Source organism: Mustela erminea, chromosome 3 (assembly GCF_009829155.1).
Source record: "Mustela erminea isolate mMusErm1 chromosome 3, mMusErm1.Pri, whole genome shotgun sequence".
NCBI lineage: Eukaryota > Metazoa > Chordata > Mammalia > Carnivora > Mustelidae > Mustela > Mustela erminea.
In genome coordinates, this window is record NC_045616.1 from 21441728 (window position 1) to 21459117 (window position 17390).

Below are 17390 nucleotides of genomic sequence, written 5' to 3' on the forward strand. Positions count from 1 at the left end.
TCTTGGATGATTTTCATGCACGAGATTCAGGGGTTACATTCTAACAAATCTTTACTCATTGGTAAGGGGTGCCTTTTTTTCCTTCGGGTCTATGCCTGAAAGTTATTTAAAAATAGGGGCTGCGGGGCACCTGGGTGGCTCAGTGGGTTAAGCCTCTGCCCTCAGCTCAGGTCATGGTCTCAGGGTCCTGGGATCGAGCCCCACATCGGGCTCTCGCTTGGCAGGAAGCCTGCTTCCCCCTCTCTCTCTGCCTGCTGCTCTGCCTACTTGTGATCTCTATTTCTGTGTCAAATAAATAAATAAAATCTTAAAAAAAAAAATAGGGGCTGCGTCCTATTTCTTTAGGCTAGCGCCTAAGTCCAGAAAACACTTGTTGAATGAATGACAAAATGATAGGAGAATGGATGTACGTTTGGTGCCCTGTCAGCCATTTACCACACAGGTCCTCGAGGATCCCATTACTTTTAACAGCGAAAGTGGCCCTTTAAAGTCAAACCTCTTAAAAAGGTTCTCCGAGGCCCTGGACTACATTTCCCACTGGACTACATTTCCCAGAGTTCCAAGGGATTCACGCGCAGGCGCACTTGGAAGTGCGTCCTTTTCCTTCCCTGAAGCCCTCAGGTCACTCCCATCCCTCCCCTTCCATTCCATCTTTCCTCGGCGTGTCGCAGGGGGAGCTGCAGCGATTCGGCTTGTGTGTCTGTGTCGCAGCAGGCTGGACTCATGGCCTCGCTGCTGCGTTTCGACGGGCGGGTGGTACTGGTCACCGGCGCGGGGGGAGGTGAGCACGCGAAAGCCGGAAAGCGGACGCCCGCCTAGCCTTGGCGCCCGGAGCTCCCCTTCTCGTCCCGGACTCCACGCGCAGCCGCAGCTGCTGTCCCGGGGGCTGCGGGCGGTGATGGGGCGGCGGTGGGGGCCGGGTGAAGGCGGCGTGAAGAACCAGCCAGGGGACCAGTGGGCCGGGTGGGAGGGTGGGTAACGGCCGTTCTCGAGGTGCCGACTCTGCCGAGGAGGGAGAGGTGGGCCTGGCCGGCGTTGAGTCCAGAACCCCCCCCGCCCCCCGTCCCCCCCCCCCTCCTCCCCCGTCACAGAGTCCCGTGCAGCTTCCCAAGGCCCCCGGGGGTCCTGCAAGAGAGTGAGAGGCTGGGCTGCGCTGCGGTGGTCAGGACTCCATAAAAGTTCTCACTGATGCTGGGTCGCCTCTCTTCTCGCCTGTCTGAGGCCTCTTGTCGAGTCCTCGGAAGGCGGTGGAAAAGCCGGGCGCGACAGGAGTCACCCCCAGAGGAGGAGGGATGGCAGCCCCTTGCCTTTGAAAAGTCAGCTGTGCAGTGTTTCCCTTCCTCTTTCACATGGTTCTAAGCCTATGAGAGGTTCTTCTTTAGAGAGGGGTGTCTGGGGAGTGTCTTCTCGTTGGAGTTTGTGTGCTTATCTAGCCAAACACTGTAGTGGACAGGCTGGGCTCTTGGTGCAAGTTGTAAACTCAGAATGCCTGCCGGAGTCAGGCAGGTGTTAGGGTGGGCGTGGGATAGGAACAACAGATACTTGGCGGGGGGGGGGGGGGGAGGGGGGTGGTGGTGGATATTTCTGGAGTGGGCCAGATTAGAATGGAGATTTGTTAGGTGGAAAAACCCTATTCTTGAAGGAGGAAAAAAAAAAAAAAAGAGGAAAACCGCTCATACCCATGGTGGTGGTCTGTCCTGTGATTATATGCTGTTTCCCACCAGCAGGTGACCGCTCTAACCCCCAGGTGTTGGGATCTTGACCTTCTTTGCCTTTGATTCCCATGGCTGGTACCTTCTATCTAGAATAGACCTAATATGTAATTAATTTAAATTGTGTATTAAAAGTCACAACAGTGGAATTGTCAGTTAATCTATTTGTATCTTCACGTCTTTGTTGATAGATTCTAATGCCCCCATTCCCAAGTTGCTTTTAGTCTTAATTGGTGGCCAAGAATTTTATACCCATAGCTATATTCATCCTAAAATGATCCTATGTTTTTGGGAAACCTTCTTTCTTTAGTTTCTTTGTTTCTTTGTTTCTTTCTTTCTTTCTTTCTTTCTTTTTTTTTTAAAGTAGGCTCCATGCCCAGCTTGGAGCCCAGTGCTGGGCTTGAGCTGATGACCCTGAGATTGAGACCTGGGGGGAGATTAAGAGTTGGTTGCTTAACCAACAGAGCCACCCAGGTGCCCCTGGAGAGCATTTTGTTTACACTTTGCCTTTGATGGAAATAATTAAGTGATGCATTGAGTGTTGTAAGCCTGTTTAAATAGTGAGTGATTTGCAGTTTGAAATACCTTTTGCACCATGACCCAGGACACCCAATACACCATTCATGACATGATACATGGTAAATGAAGTACCCTCTAAAATTTTCTATTTCACTAAGTAAATGCACATTGTAACCTCCTAAACTGATCTTGTGAATCATTAATGAGTTGTGAGTAGACAATAATGGACTTAGTACCTCCTGTTTATAGAGCCCTGCAGACTTTCCCTTGCCTGGATTATGGTATGGTCACCAACTCTTGCTGATCTGAGGGAGATAAATAATTTTGTAGTGAAGTTGAGACTGTCCTAGGTCATCATTGAAAAACGGAGACAGAGATCAAGTTGCATTCCTATCACGGAGACTTGTCCTTGAGGTCTTGGGTTTCTCATTTAGAGATTCATACCCATATAACTGAGTCAGTGCTGAACATCCCAGGAGGGTATCCATGAATGCCTGCAGGGCCTGATTTGAGAATTAGTCTGACTCCAACCCACTCCTATTCTACAGATAAGAGAAATTTATCAGGGTACCTGGGTGTCAGCCTTTGGCTTTGGTTATGATACCAGGGTCCTGGGACTGAGTCGGACTCCCTGCTTAGCAGGGAGCCTACTTCTCCCTCTCCCTCTGCTGCTTACCTTGGTTGTGCTCTGTGTCTCAAATCAATAAGTAAAATCTTAAAAAAAAAAAAAATCTATATCTATATATATATTTGCACTATTCAGGTGCTGTTGTTTAGCTTGAAATACAGATTAGTTTATTGGGAGACCTGGACGGAGAGTTATAGGATTGTCCACACAATTCTCTGTGCTTATCAAGCCAAGCACAGTACTTCAGCTGGAGTATTTTGCCGTGGTTGGTGGTATAACGGGAATAACAGGGTATAATAGCCATTTATTGATTGACTGAAGTGGTTGTTGGGAATGTAACTGTTGAAAGTTGAGGATTTGGGCCATGGAAGAAGGAAGGAAGTCCAGTCATTTTGAATTTCAGAGGGTTTTGAGAGCACAGATTTTGCATCTGGAACTAGTGAGAAGTGTGTGAGTAGCTGGAGAATCTGAGTAAAGCTGGAAAGGGAAATAGTCGAGGGAGCTATTTTCAGGGGCTTTGTTGTTAACTTAGGAGTGTAAACTACCTAACCCTAAATGAGCAGTTTAAGAGTCAACTGAGATTTGACAGTGTTAAAGAAATTAAGGTCAAATAAAAAAAATGAAGAAGAGTGATTGGCAGTGAATTTAGGTGTGGGTGAGAAGAGAATTAAGAATTAGGAAGATGTGAGGGAATTAAGAGATTATGATGAAATGGAGGCTCTTGGATTTAACTTTTTGTGCCTTTGACTCTGAAGCTGTGCTGGGTTGTGTGGGAAATACAAAAGCGTGACATATTCAGTCTCAGCCGTCAAGGACGTTCTAGTTTAATTGGAGAGGCAGACTAATGGACATAAAGTATTAAATAATGTTTATATAAACACTATGCAAGGGTCCTTCCTAATCTGTTAATGAGTTAGTGGGGTTGGAGGGAAAAGAAAGGAGACTGTCACTTTTGACTTTATATGCAGATTTGTGTATAGTTTATACTGGCCTTGATGATAAAGGAACATCATTTACATTATCTTTTGAGAGAACTATATAACTTGATTTTAAGTTGAGACAGTTCTCTTATTAAATTAGGTCACTCTCTCTACCAGCGACTCACCCCATTCCTTTCATCCATTGATTTTCTATTGTGTTACCATTAATTTTGCATTCCAGGATCTTCTGGTCATAAACCTTTGATTTCCTTAAAAACAACAATGTTTAGAACACGTGCTTCAGCCTTGATCTGATAAGATATGAGAGGACTTAAGTTACATGTATTGGCTGAAGACTTTTTCCCTTTTTTTTAAAAGATTTATTTATTTACTTGGAGAAAGAGCATGCACAAGCAAGGGGAGCAGCAGGCAGAGGGAGAAGCAGGCTCCCTGCTGAGCAGGGAGCCAGATGGGGGGCTCGATCCCAGGACTTCAGGATCATGACCTGAGCCGAAGGCAGACACTTAACAGATAGCCTCCCTTGAGTGTCTGGCTAAATCTCTCTTACTCATTCAAAGTGAGTTAGCTTCTAAAATAAGTTATTTGGTGATATATTTCAGTTTTGGAAAATTTTATATTTTTGGGTTCTTTTTAGAAGAGCCTGATACTTTTAGCAATCTTAATTTGTTATTTGTATGCTGCTTTATCAATTTAAATTAAATATAAGCTACTAATTAAATTTATCAGGTAATTTAAATGAAAAAGATATATATATATGTTAAAATGATTTAAATAATATAGAAGTAAGTCTTCCACCCTTGGTTGCTAGTTACACAGTTCTCTTTCCAGAGGTAACTTCATAATTGCCATTTCATATATATTTATCCTGAGATACTCTGTACCTCTGAAACCTATATAAGTGTATGTATATATTTTGGATAACAAATTTACACCTTGTACCTCTGAGTCTGAAATAAATATTTTTTGTGTTTGGTAATTGTGTAGTCAAGGTTTGGTACAGGATATAGAAATCACTAGATATTTGAAGCAGGAAAGGATTTAATACAGGTATTTAGGGGATGCCTGGCTAGCTCAGTGGGTGGAGCATGTGACTTGTAATCTCAGGGTCATGAGTTCAAGCCCCATGTTGGGCATAGAGTCTACTTAAAAAAATAAAATTAAAGAATTAAAAAAAAACAAAACAAAACTACTACAGGCAGTTGGGTATTTGACATTTTGTCTTGCAATGACTTGTGGAACCATCATAACTGGTTCAGGAGGGAATTCCTAACTTGGGGGCTGCTACAGTCCAAATAGCCACACAGTACCAAGGGTCCAAAGAGTGGAAGCTGCCAGCTGGAGCTTGATCAAGAGGGAGCTCAATCAAGAACTACACACACTGTTTCTTAATACCTGGGAAGATTTCGGAAAGCAGCTCCTTAACCAGTGGTGACAGCCAGAAGTCACTATAAGCTAACTTGGCTCATTTCCACCTTCCAGAAGTGGAAATGCCTTTAATGGTGGAACCTTGGAGCCTCCTAGCATCGGGGTAGGAGGTTGGGAAATGGTGGGCAGAATAGGTGGAAAATACGGTTTTAAGCTTTCTGACCTCTGTAAGTAGAAGAGGGTGAGCTAGATGGGGAGAGGTCCTATCATTATAATGTAGTTAATTGCTGGCCACTTACTTTAAAGATTATTTATTTATTTATTTGACAGATCACAAGTAGGTAGAGGGGCAGGCAGAGAGTGGGGGGAAGCAGGCTCTCCGCCGAGCAGAGAGCCCAATGCGGGGCTGGATCCCAGGACCCTGAGATCATGATCTGAGCCAAAGGGCAGAGGCTTAACCCACTGAGCCACCCAGGCACCCCTTGCCGGTTACTTAAAAATAGGGGTTAATTTGAATGGACCCCGAAATTGCTAACATTTGTTCAACTCTCTTGATGCCTTTGTTTTTTTTTTTTAGGACTGGGCCGATCCTATGCCCTGGCTTTTGCAGAAAGAGGAGCATCCGTTGTTGGTAAGTTGATAAAATTTCCTTTTTAACGAGTAGCTGGGATTGAAAGTACCGTCCACACAAGTCAGTCACCTTTGTCTTTATGTGAAATCATTTGTCAATGTCAGATTTCATCCTCATTATTTCTTCTGCTGGCAAAAGTATTCCTCCTTGAGGCTGACTTTCTAATTTACTTTTTTTTTGTTTTTAAAGATTTTATTTATTTATTTGACAGAGATCACAAGTAGGCAGAGAGGCAGGCAGAGAGAGGAGGAAGCAGGCTCCCCGCTGAGCAGGGAGCCTGATGCGGGGCTTGATCCCAGGACTCTGGGATCACAACCTGATCCGAAGGCAGAGGCTTTAACCCACTGAGCCACCCAGGCGCCCCATCTAATTTACTTTTTTAAAGTAGACTAGTTCCGCAGAGTCTGAAGCTGAACAGAATTGATAAGGTGGTCACCCATTCATTGTACAGAAGGAAATTCTTGAATTTGGTAAACTGTGAGCTGTAATTTTTTGAGACAGAAGGCTGATGCAGAATGAATCCCTTTAAGTATAAATATATTGATAAAAATAAGAAGTTTGGATTCAGGGAATCCAAAGTATGTTTCTTTTTTCTTTTTTTGTTTCTTTTTAAATCTCTTTCATCAAAATTTTTCCTCGGGAAGTTTTTACCAACAAATCTTTAAAGTTTTCGTTGAAGGGACAGTTGGATGAATTTTATTATGGTCATCAGTTGGAAGACGCTGCATTGAAGGATCACAAGGTGCGAGGTTTTAATAATTTAAATGTTTTGGTCTGGTATGATGTGGTATGCAGCGGGAGTGGATTTGTCTGCTGCCAAGCCTTGTTGGACAGTAATTGAACGAGTGCTCAGTGCAGGATACATAGTAGGTAGAGCAGACGATAGGGCCTAGTATTTACTAGTCTCTTTGTTGAGATAAAATTGTTGGCCCACAAGGGCTTAATAATGACCGTTTTTCTACCTCCACTAAGGCACAGAGAGAGATAAATTTCCCCCAATTTGTGTTTGGAGACATGTATAACAAAAGGGTAAGCAGGCACCCTGGTTTTCTAGATAAAGAACATGCAAGCAGGACATTTAATTATACTCTTCTCCCTCAGGTGGATATGTAGCTTATCTTTATGTAAGGGACATAGAATCTTTGGATGTTCCTTGTTTAAAGGCATATCTCTGCTCCTTGTGGCAAGCACCAGTTTTTTAGCCAGAGGGCGTGGGCTCTGTTCAGGCCCCTTTTGCCAGATTTTCGCAAGATGCTTCATTGTCAAGGTCCATAGTCCCATGTTCCTGTTTTTTCTCTTATTTCTGTTGCTGCTGCTTAATATTTTTACCCTATAACTTTTGATTTAGTTACCTTTTTTTCCTGCTCAGTTCTGTGTGGGTTTTATCTTCTGTTTTATCTTCTGTATCTTCTAAAGGACCTAGACTATTTCCTTGTGCAGAGAAGGTACTTTGTTCACTGGTCCTTTTTTGTTGTTTGACATAGACTCTTCTTGGAGGGGGTTGGGGTGGGGAAGGTGTGTCTTTTGAGATTGGTCAAATAAATTCCTTTTTTTTGTGTGGGATTAAGATATAATCTTAGTTTATAAACTTATTTTGTAAAAACTTTACAGCATCGTGTGTTCATGTGGGTCATTTTTCCTGTATTGATCTCTTACTGTTGAGTTTATTAAATTCAGAACAGGAGCTTTAAAATTCTAACAAAAAGAGAAAGAGGTCTTGTATGTCTTTTTATTTTGTCATTGCAGCAAGTGCTGGTGAAGTCCAGCAGGACAGGTTCTGTGTCTTGCAAAATCATTTGTTGTATTTGGCTGAAGAGCCAGATTTCGTTTGGTTAAGGGCTTGCAAAATCATTTGTCATACTTGGCTGAAGAGCCAGATTTCGTTTGGTTAAGGGGAAAGTCAGTCTGTTGAAATGGCTTAGCTTTTGGTGGATTTTTTTCTACTGTTTTTTTTCTGTGACCTACCTGTGAACTTTCTAGACCAGCTGCAAGTTGTGTTCCTCCCTGGCCACTGCTACCCCCTAGTTTTAGCTTTTCAGATACCTGTTTCTAGCTTGCATTACACACACTACTGTTTCTTCTTTGTTAATTTTTGTTCTGCCCAGTGTATTTTTTACATGAGTAAGAAAAAGTAGAGGAATAAATAAACCTGGGTGGGTATGACATCAGAGTATCTTGTCTATGAAAAAGTGATTCCTCCTAATGTTATGACTAGCTCAGAGTTCCTTAAGAAGTAAGACCAAAAGGGTAGAGTAGTTTGTTTCTCATGTAAGTCACCTTATGCTGACTTATGCTGGGTTAACACACAAATCTCAATGTCTGATAATAGTAAAGAATTATTTCATGCTTTTGTGGCCTTTTAGCGTCCAGTCAACTGTGTCTCTGCTCTCAGTGTCTTCCTAATTTCAGGATCCGAGCTAAAGGAGCAGCTTCTGTCTGGGACATTGTTGTTCTTGGGACGGAGGGAGGAAACCAGTGGATCCATGATGGCTCCTAAGTCTCTTCTTAGCTTGCCACTGCCACTCCTGTTTCTTTGGCCAGGGGAAGTCCCTTGGCCAAGCATCACAAAGGATACTCTCTGACTTCATGTTAATATGATTGCTGTGTTTTATATCCCATAATAGAAAGAATTGTGGGAGATTGCAGTCTGGGTACAAGAACTGGTTACAACAAGGGATGTTCAGTGTTGTCTAAATTATATCTTACAGGAAATGGTTTTACATGCCTGTGAATGTTGACACTGGAATTTTTTGGACTTTTCTCAGGAGCCATAGGCAGGACTCCGAGTTTTAAGTTTTCTCTTGAGGGCATGAGCAGAAAGATGACTCAGCAGGAAGAACCTCTCTTGACCATTAGAAAGGCAGAACCTTTTCAGTTCTTGAACTGGAGAAGGAGCACCTTCGGTCATTGAAATCACAATCCTTTAAGATGGGCATGATTGCTTGCCTGTGCTGCTGTTACACAGTGGCTGGTAAAGAAGACTCTTAGGTTCCCAGGGCCTGATGACAGAGTCTGTGTTTCCAAGCCCTGTGTGATCCTCACAGCTGAAAGGGAAACGGTGGTGGGAAAAACATTGCCTTCCAAGTCAGGTTGGGCTTCCAGTCCTGGCTATGCTGCCCAACCATATGATCTCTTACACTTTAGTAGCCACCTTATCAAACTTTGAGAATTATGGTGGGGATTAAGTGACATCAAAAACTAAAGGCCTAACAGACACATGAAAAAATGCTTCACATCACTTGGCATCAGGGCAATACAAATCAAAACCACAATGAGATACCACCTCACACCAGTCAGAATGGCTAAAATTAACAAGTCAGAAAATCCCCGCTGGCGAGGATGCGGAGAAAGGGGAACCCTCCTACACTGTTGGTGGGAATGCAAGCTGGTGCAGCCACCCTGGAAAATAGCATGGAGGTTCCTCAAAAAGTTGAAAATAGAACTACCCTATAACCCAGCAATTGCACTATTGGGTATTTACCCTAAGGATACAAACGTAGTGATCCAAAGGGGCACGTGCACCAGAATGTTTATAGCAGCAATGTCCACAATAGCCAAACTATGGAAAGAACCTAGATGTCCATCAACAGATGAATGGATCAAGAAGATGTGGTATATATACACAACGGAATACTATGCAGCCATCAAAAGAAATGAAATCTTGTCATTTGCGATGACGTGGATGGAACTAGAGGGTATTATGCTTAGTGAAATAAGTCAATCGGAGAAAGACAACTATCATATGATCTCCCTGATATGAGGAAGTAGAGTTGCAACAGGGGGGTTTGGAGGGTAGGAAAAGAATAAATGAAACAAGATGGGATTGGGAGGGAGACAAACCATCAGAGACTCTTAATCTCACAAAAGAAACTGAGTGTTGATGGGGGCAGGGGGTCGGGAGAGGGTGGTGGGATTGTGGACATTGGGGAGGGTATGTGCTATGGTGAGTGCTGTGAAGTGTGTAAACCTGGCGACTCACAGACCTGTACCCCTGGGGCTAATGACACATTATATGTTTATAAAATAAAAAAAAAAACCAAAAAAGTAAAGGCCTGGGGCACCTGGGTGGCTCAGCTGTTGGGCTGTGCCTGTAGTTCTGGTCATGGTGCCGGGGTCCTGAGCTTGAGCCCCGCATGGGGCTCCCTGCTTGGCAGGGGGTCCTGCTTCTCCCTTTCCTACTCCCCTTGCTTGTGTTCCCTCTCTTGTTGTCTCTCTCTCTGTCAGATAAATAAATAAAATCTTAAAAAAACAAAAACAAGGAATACTAAAGGCCTTTGTAAAGGGAAAAGAATGGCACCAATGGTAGGGACTGCCTGTGAGGGAGGCCCTTTGCTTAGGACCTGGAATGTCCAAGTGAGCCTGAGGTCTTGCTCAGGCAAGGGCATCCTAGCCTCCTTATATATAACGTGTTTCTATTTTAGATCCTTAAAGAAAAGGGTCTACCTTAGGCACTGATGTATTCTCTCCAGTGTAAACTCAGTGCTTTGCTTAGCCCTTAAGACATACATGCTGAAGCTGGTGCAGCCACTCCAGGGAATGATAACGGGAGTTCGTCACCAAGCTGAAAACAGAGTTACCCTTCTATCCGGCAATTGCACTAGTAAGTATTTACCCAAAGAATACAGAAATACATGTTCGAAGGAGTACATGCACCCTGATGTTTAGAGCAGCATTATCAACAATAGCCAAACTATGGGAACAGCCCACATGCCCATCGAGTGATGAGTGGATAACAAAGACACACACACACACACACACACACACACACACACACACACACACACACACATAGGAATGCTACCCAGCCATCAAAAAGAATGGCATCTTGCCATTTGCAGTGATGTGGATGGAGCGAGAGTGTGCTGTGCTCAGTGAAATGAGTCAATCAGAGAAGGACAAGTAACAGGTGATTCCATTCATGTGGAATTTAAGAAAGAAAATGCACGAATGTAGGAGAGGGAGAAAGAGAGGGAAATAAATCATGAGAGACTCAACTATGGAGAAGAAAGAGGCGATGGAAGAAGGTGGGTGGGGGATGGGCTAGATGGGGGATAGGTATTAAGGAGGGCACTTGTGATGGGCATTGGGTGTTGTGTGTAAGTGATGAACTCTTCTCCTGAAACCAATATTGCGCTGTATGCCAACTAACTGGAATTTAAATTAAATGGCTGAATAAATAAATAAATAAATAATAAATGGGAAAAAAGGACATAACATGCTGATTAAGTGAATGGGTTATATGACACATGGAGAAGGATCTCAAGAAGGCACGTGTGGATTCCAGCTTATGATAAATGAGCTATACATACAATGCCCACACCTTCCCCAGATGCTTCTTAGGACTTTCACAAACCCAGGTGTTGGGAGGCAACCTTTTAAAGATAGCTCTACTATAGCCCCGGGTTGTTTATAATTTTTAAATGATAGAAAAATTAAAAATTCTTTATACAGTTAGTAGATATCATCACATAGACTCCTTTATTGATCCAACAGTTATTTATTGGGTGCTTGTCATGTAGCAAGCCTGTTCTAGGAGCCGAAGGAATAGAGTGGGGGGTAGAATAGATGGGGTCCCTGTTTTCACAGAGCTTACATTCTAGTTTGGAGGGGGGAGCTTTGGGGAAACACAGTAAATACTTACGTAAAACTCTGTCAGCTAACTAAGAGTTTTGTGGAGAAAGAATCTTAGTGAATGGCCTGGAAGAGAACTCTGAGGAGGGACCTGGGGGCAGGGAGGGATTGTGCCACTGAGATGTGGGGCCCAGGAGCCTGTGACGGGGGCCCAGCTAGTGAGCGATCAGTCTTGGGTCAGGAGTAGGCTCATTTGTGTTCAGGGTCAGTCAGAGGGCCAGTGCAGCTGGAGCAAGGTCATCAAAGGGGACAAAACCGGGAGATGAGAACAGAGAGGTTGCGGAGAGCCAGATTGCAGAAGATCCTTTAGCTCTGAGCCCAGACCAGCTTTTACCCTGTTGGAGATGGGGAGCCATTGGTGAGTGTAAATAGAGCAACAGTCTGATCTGATTTAAGCTCTAAGTGGATGGTTCTGATTGCTGTGTAGAGAATAACAGTGGGGGAGCAAGAATGCAGGTGGGGAAGGATGGTGAGGTCTCTGGGGCTTTCGTACCATTAACTCTCCTTGGGCATCTTAATGGTTTTTACATTAAAGCAGAGAAAGCAGAGAGTCCTATCAAGTTACTGCAGTAATCCACAGAAGAGAGAGTGGTGATTTAAATAGGTCGTGGGGGTGGAGGTGGGGCAAAGAGGTTAAATTCCAGGTATATTTTGAAGGTAGATAGGGCGGGGTTTGCTGTTTTGCCGATGTGGGTTGCGAGGGAAGGAGGAATATTGAGAGGCCGTTTACTGAGATAGGGAAAGACCACAGGAGGGTCAGATGGGGAGGGAGGAGATGTTCCTGCTAGACTTCCAGAAGGAGATACTCAGTAGACAGTGGCCTACAAGCCGATGTCATTGGGGGACAGGTTGCAACTACATCAGTCTGAATATTCTCGGTTTATAGATGGTATCCAAAGCCAGGAGACTGAATTACATCACCTGGGTAGTGAATACAGATGAGCAGGAGAAGAGGTCCAATGACTGAACTCGGGATGATCAGTTTCTCATTTTCCATTTCTTCTCTCAGTAAGGATACCTTTGATGCCATTTTGTTGTTCAGACAAAGAAAATCAGGTACAGGAGCCTAATTTAAGACCCTGCTTTCTAAACTACCACTGCACTTTGTGGCCCTTCACATATTTAGAAACACTGATGGCCGCTCTGGAGAAGCTTTCTGATGAAGGAGAGTGAGTGTATCTTCCAGGCTAACAATGGAAAGAGTATGGCAACTCTGTGTTGTTCCCTTTTGGTTTAGTGGAAAAAATTGTGTTCTGTTTTGGATAAAAGAAACTTGCTTCCAATGTTAGAGGAACAGAGTGGCTTTGTGGTAGGTGTAGGTTCTAGTCTGGATTTTGCCATTTCCTACAGCCTTGGCTCCTCTGGCATGTTCCCTACGCCTTCCCGACTTTTCTCATCTGTGAAACTGGAAACAGCTGTTCTGCCAACATTTCAGAAGCTCTGTGGAGATCAAAGGCTGCAGTGTACCCAGTGGTACTTTGAAAATGTCAAGTATACATATACTAGTATGAGGTACAAATGGTATTTTAAAACTCTATTTGATTATTATTATTGCTTAGAATTTTAGCCATCCGTTTAATGGTAACAGTGTCACATAGTACGGGTAGGTTTCTCTTCGCATGTAATTGCAAAACGATCTTTTCCCATTGTTGCTCTCCCAGGCTTTCACCCTGAGATTTAGGTCTGGTGACAGTGGCAGGATGAATGGGGTCAGTGTTCATTGAGTACACTCTGATGTGGAGTCTTGTCTTGAATAAGTCTGTTCTGATGCTGTTTAGCTGTATGGCTCTGATCTCAGGCAGTTACTTACACAGCTTCAGTGCTTAACCTGTTTGGTTGCATTTTGAACAATTTCCACTTGAGGGTAATGTTCCATTGCACAATGGAGTAATTCTTTCCAAATATCCCGTTCGCCAATTTGCTTTTGAACTTTGCCTTACTTAATTAAAAAGGCTCTTACAAGACTGTTAGCTGTGAGTCTTAAACTCCTGCTATTTTTTACTAGTTGTTTCCTGTCATTTGAGTAATTGCATAGAAATGAACAATTAAGAGTTTAGTGTTGAGAATCTTTTTTCATCTCTTTAGCAATAATGTAAGCCTCTTTCCATTACTTTGTGTCTTTATACCAGTTTTTATTTGCAGTAAGACAATAAGACTACACTGGTAGAAAAATATATTCCAGTCCACCTTCTGAAAAACCCTTTTCCTTAAAAAAGTTATGTGAAAACACATTTGACATAGCAGATGTTCAGTATGGTTTGGCATTGGCTTTTTCCCTGCCTCATTCCCTTATCTTCAACCACCCAACCCCATCCAGCCAACACCTGAATAAAAAGAGAGAGAGAGATTCTTTAAAAGAAAAAAAAAATCTTGTTTTTTACTCCAGATGTGGCAAACATCAGTTTGGTAATATTAAACGGCTTTAAATTTTAGTATATTACCCTGCCATTTCTGGATTAATTTTTTATTGTTGTTCCTCTAAACTTATGTAATATAGTTATTACAAAATGTTCATTTTGCAGGTGCCTGGGTGGCTCAGTGGGTTAAGCCTCTGCCTTCGGTTCAGACCATGATCTCAGGGTCCTGGGATCAAGCCCCTCATCAGGCTCTCTGCTCAGCGGGGAGCCTGCTTCCTCCTCTCTCTGTCTCTGCCTGCCTCTCTGCCTACTTGTGATCTCTGTCAAGTAAAAAAATAAAATCTTAAAAAAAATGTTCATTTTGCAATGTAAATTATTTATCTGAAGCATTTTTATTTATTTATTTTTTCAAGTTATTTGGAATTGATCTGTGGATCTTCTTAGTAGTTTTAGCATGTTATTTTGTAAATTTTACCTTAAATTGTGACGTACACTAACTTTATTTGTCCCCATTATTTAGTTCTGTTGGTCTTTATGTACTTGTTGCAAATTTTGTGTTACTCTAGCCAACCCATACTCAATGTTCAGTAGATGAGAAAGCCTTTAAGGACCAGTGCCATCCTCCTACATTTTAGTGTCCCTCTGTAGTACAGTTTCCTTTTTTTTTTTTTTAAGATTTTATTTATTTATTTGACAGACAGAGATCACAAGTAGGCAGAGAGCAGGCAGAGAGAGAGAGAGAGAGGAGGAAGCAGGCTTCCCGCTGAGCAGAGAGCCCGATTCGGGGCTCAATCCCAGGACGCTGGGATCATGACCTGGGATCATGAGGTGTAGGCAGAGGCTTTAACCCACTGAGCCACCCAGGCGCCCCAGTAGTACAGTTTCCTTACAAATAGTAAATGCTTGATCAGTGTTTGTACAGTTGGATACAGCGAGATCTTAATGCGGTGAGTATGGTCAGTTGTTAAACACCAAACAGTGGAGTCATGATACCAATTAGAGGCTGAACACTTATGACTTCTGTATATGTTTCTGATCTCTTTTAACAAATGTTTGCTTCTTTCATGGTAGTAGACCCTGATACAGTATGTTTTATGAGTATTCTTTTTTGCTCAAAGTGGGTTGAATCATTTTCTTTTTCTTTTCAAAAAAGGAAAAGCATTGCAAAGTTTAAAATCTCATGAGCTGAACCTGCGTTTAAATATTTTTGCTGCTTTATCTCTCTCTCTAGAAACAAAGAAGCATGGTTGAAAGTATGTTATCTCTTGGCATGTTACAGAAGACGGGTAGAGTGGGAAGGAATGGAGGAGGTGACAGAAGAGATACACTCAAAGTGGCATTTTATTTCAGTTCGTATTTTGAGGTTTAAAAATGAGTTCTTGTTTGTTTTTGCATTGCAGTGAATGACTTAGGAGGGGACATGAAGGGATTGAGTAAAGGCTCCTTAGCCGCTGCTGATAAGGTTGTTGAAGAAATAAGAAGTAAAGGTGGAAAAGCCGTGGCCAACTATGGTATGGTATTTGAAAGCGCCATGCTGTTTTTTGCCTTTTCCTTCAATTCACGCTGTTGCTCACATTAATAATCATTGGGCAAATGTCTCATCATTCCAGTGTGATTATGAGATTAGATTTTCTCTGAGTCAGCCACATCTGTTTGGCTGTCTATTTTATATAATATATGAGGCTTTTAAAAACCTTTGATGTAGATTATTTCACGAGTCGTAACTTTTAGCATATTGTTTATTTAACATTTTTATTAATAAGCACATGATAAAATCAGTAAATTATTAATGATGTGGATAGGAATATGCTTCTGTTTTGAAAGACCCGTTTTAGCTAAAAGGTTTTAGGTTATTTTCTACAGAATGACATTAGATTCTTTTAAGAATTGTTTTAGGAAAATTCGTGTGGTAATGTAGCATCGGAAGAAAAATGCCTCCTTTCTGGTATCCAAACACTAAGTTCCATTTTGCACAAGTAATCATTGCTATATGTGACTTTCTTTCCTTTATAAAAACGTAAGAGTCAAAGTTAGGCATTAAAGCCACCAGGAAAACAGCATTTGATGTATTGAGTCTAATAGTATCTGTAAGGAACCTTCTTGAACAGATTTACTTTAAAAAACGAGTGCTTATTGACTTTTCTGTAAATTAGATTGTTTTTATTAGCCAGAGGTAAAATTAGATTGCCAGTCTCTTGATTTTGAAATTTTAAAGGAAGGGAAATAGGATATGATTTGTTTTAAGTGTTCTATGGAGTAATGAGACAGATATTTTAGTGTCTTCTTTTCTCACTGAGGATCTACAAAAATGTTTTCAACTTTTTTTTTTTAAAATTCTGGAGTTTAAAAAAATCTATTTTATAATGAGAAAAATTTCAGGCTCTTTCCCTTGCCTCTTCCCGTAGTGTTGGTATACAACCAATATCAATCAGTCAAGATGCAGGTAGGAAAACAAGGCCCTGCAGATTTCCAAGTGTGAAGGCTTTTCACACAAAGAATTAGAGGCTTGCAGAACCATGGCAAGGGCTGGGCACCTTCATGTGAAGAAAACTGTGGATGGCCTTGTCGGGTTCTCACTGCTCAAAGGTCTCTTATCCGTACTCTGCTCCCAAGATTTGCCTGCATATGCAGGCTTCTCCTACTTCTCCCTTCTTGAACGGGGTGCCTCTTTTGGTAGATCTCTGTGGATCTCAGGGAAGGGAATCTATTTCCTGGCTCCTCCACAGGGATTGCAGAGAATATAGAGAGAGACAGTGGGATGTTGATACCTGGCCATTTGACACACAACTCTGGGGACGTGAGCGTCTCTCCCTAGGCTGATGAGCAGAAAAGAAGAAAGCCCACTCTATTTTGTTGAGCTTTGCTTTTTGTATTTAGTGATGTACAAATAGTAGGTTTGTTTCCATATGTAGTTATTGAGCTTTGAGCCTGCTTTTTCAAATTAAACATGTACCCCCGGCCTCCCTTCTCAATTCTGATTTGCATCTTGTAGAGGGAGTGCCTCTGTGACTATTGAAAATTAAATACAAATTAAACAAATAGTCACTTTGTTTGTCAAACTGCTCACATTTCAAGGGCTCAGTAGCCACACATGGATAGTGGCTACAGTATTACTACAGAAATAAGACATTTCCATCCTCACAGAAATTTGTATGAGACGGTGTTGTATTAGATAGTATTGGCCAAAAATTTTTTTATTCCCCTCTCCATTTTTTTTTTCTTTTTGGCGGGTTAAATAATTGTTTTAGGGGCTGCATTTCCTTTGTAACATTAGATCATCTATATTTCAATTTGTTATGTGCCTGCAATATATATTTGTTTTGGGGGAAATGAATTCTGTTGAGTGAATAGTGTCTGTCATGTGCTCTGATCCAGAATTTAGGAGTTATTTGAGAGGGATAGTACTGATGTTTTGTGCTAATTTTCCTTTCCTCCAGATTCAGTGGAAGCGGGAGAGAAGATTGTGAGGGCAGCACTAGAAGCTTTTGGAAGAATAGGTGATGTTTCTTTGTGTTAATGTACTAACAGAGCAGCTTCTACTTTCTTAAACAAATTTTTCGATTTTTCTTTTGTTTATAAAAAATTCCTTTTCTTTATAACCAAGGT

The 17390-nt window shown here is 42.1% G+C and overlaps 1 protein-coding gene across 1 annotated transcript in view; it reads left to right on the plus strand.

Moving 5' to 3' along the window:
* Positions 1-597: 597 nt before the first annotated feature.
* The window catches only part of HSD17B4 (hydroxysteroid 17-beta dehydrogenase 4), a 91896-nt gene continuing 75103 nt past the window's right edge, over positions 598-17390 (plus strand). The window contains exons 1-4 of the mRNA XM_032335431.1: positions 598-781; positions 5743-5796; positions 15185-15295; positions 17222-17281. Coding sequence (XP_032191322.1) covers positions 724-781; positions 5743-5796; positions 15185-15295; positions 17222-17281 — 283 coding nt within the window. The 5' untranslated portion in view covers positions 598-723. The remainder of the gene's footprint in view (positions 782-5742; positions 5797-15184; positions 15296-17221; positions 17282-17390) is intronic.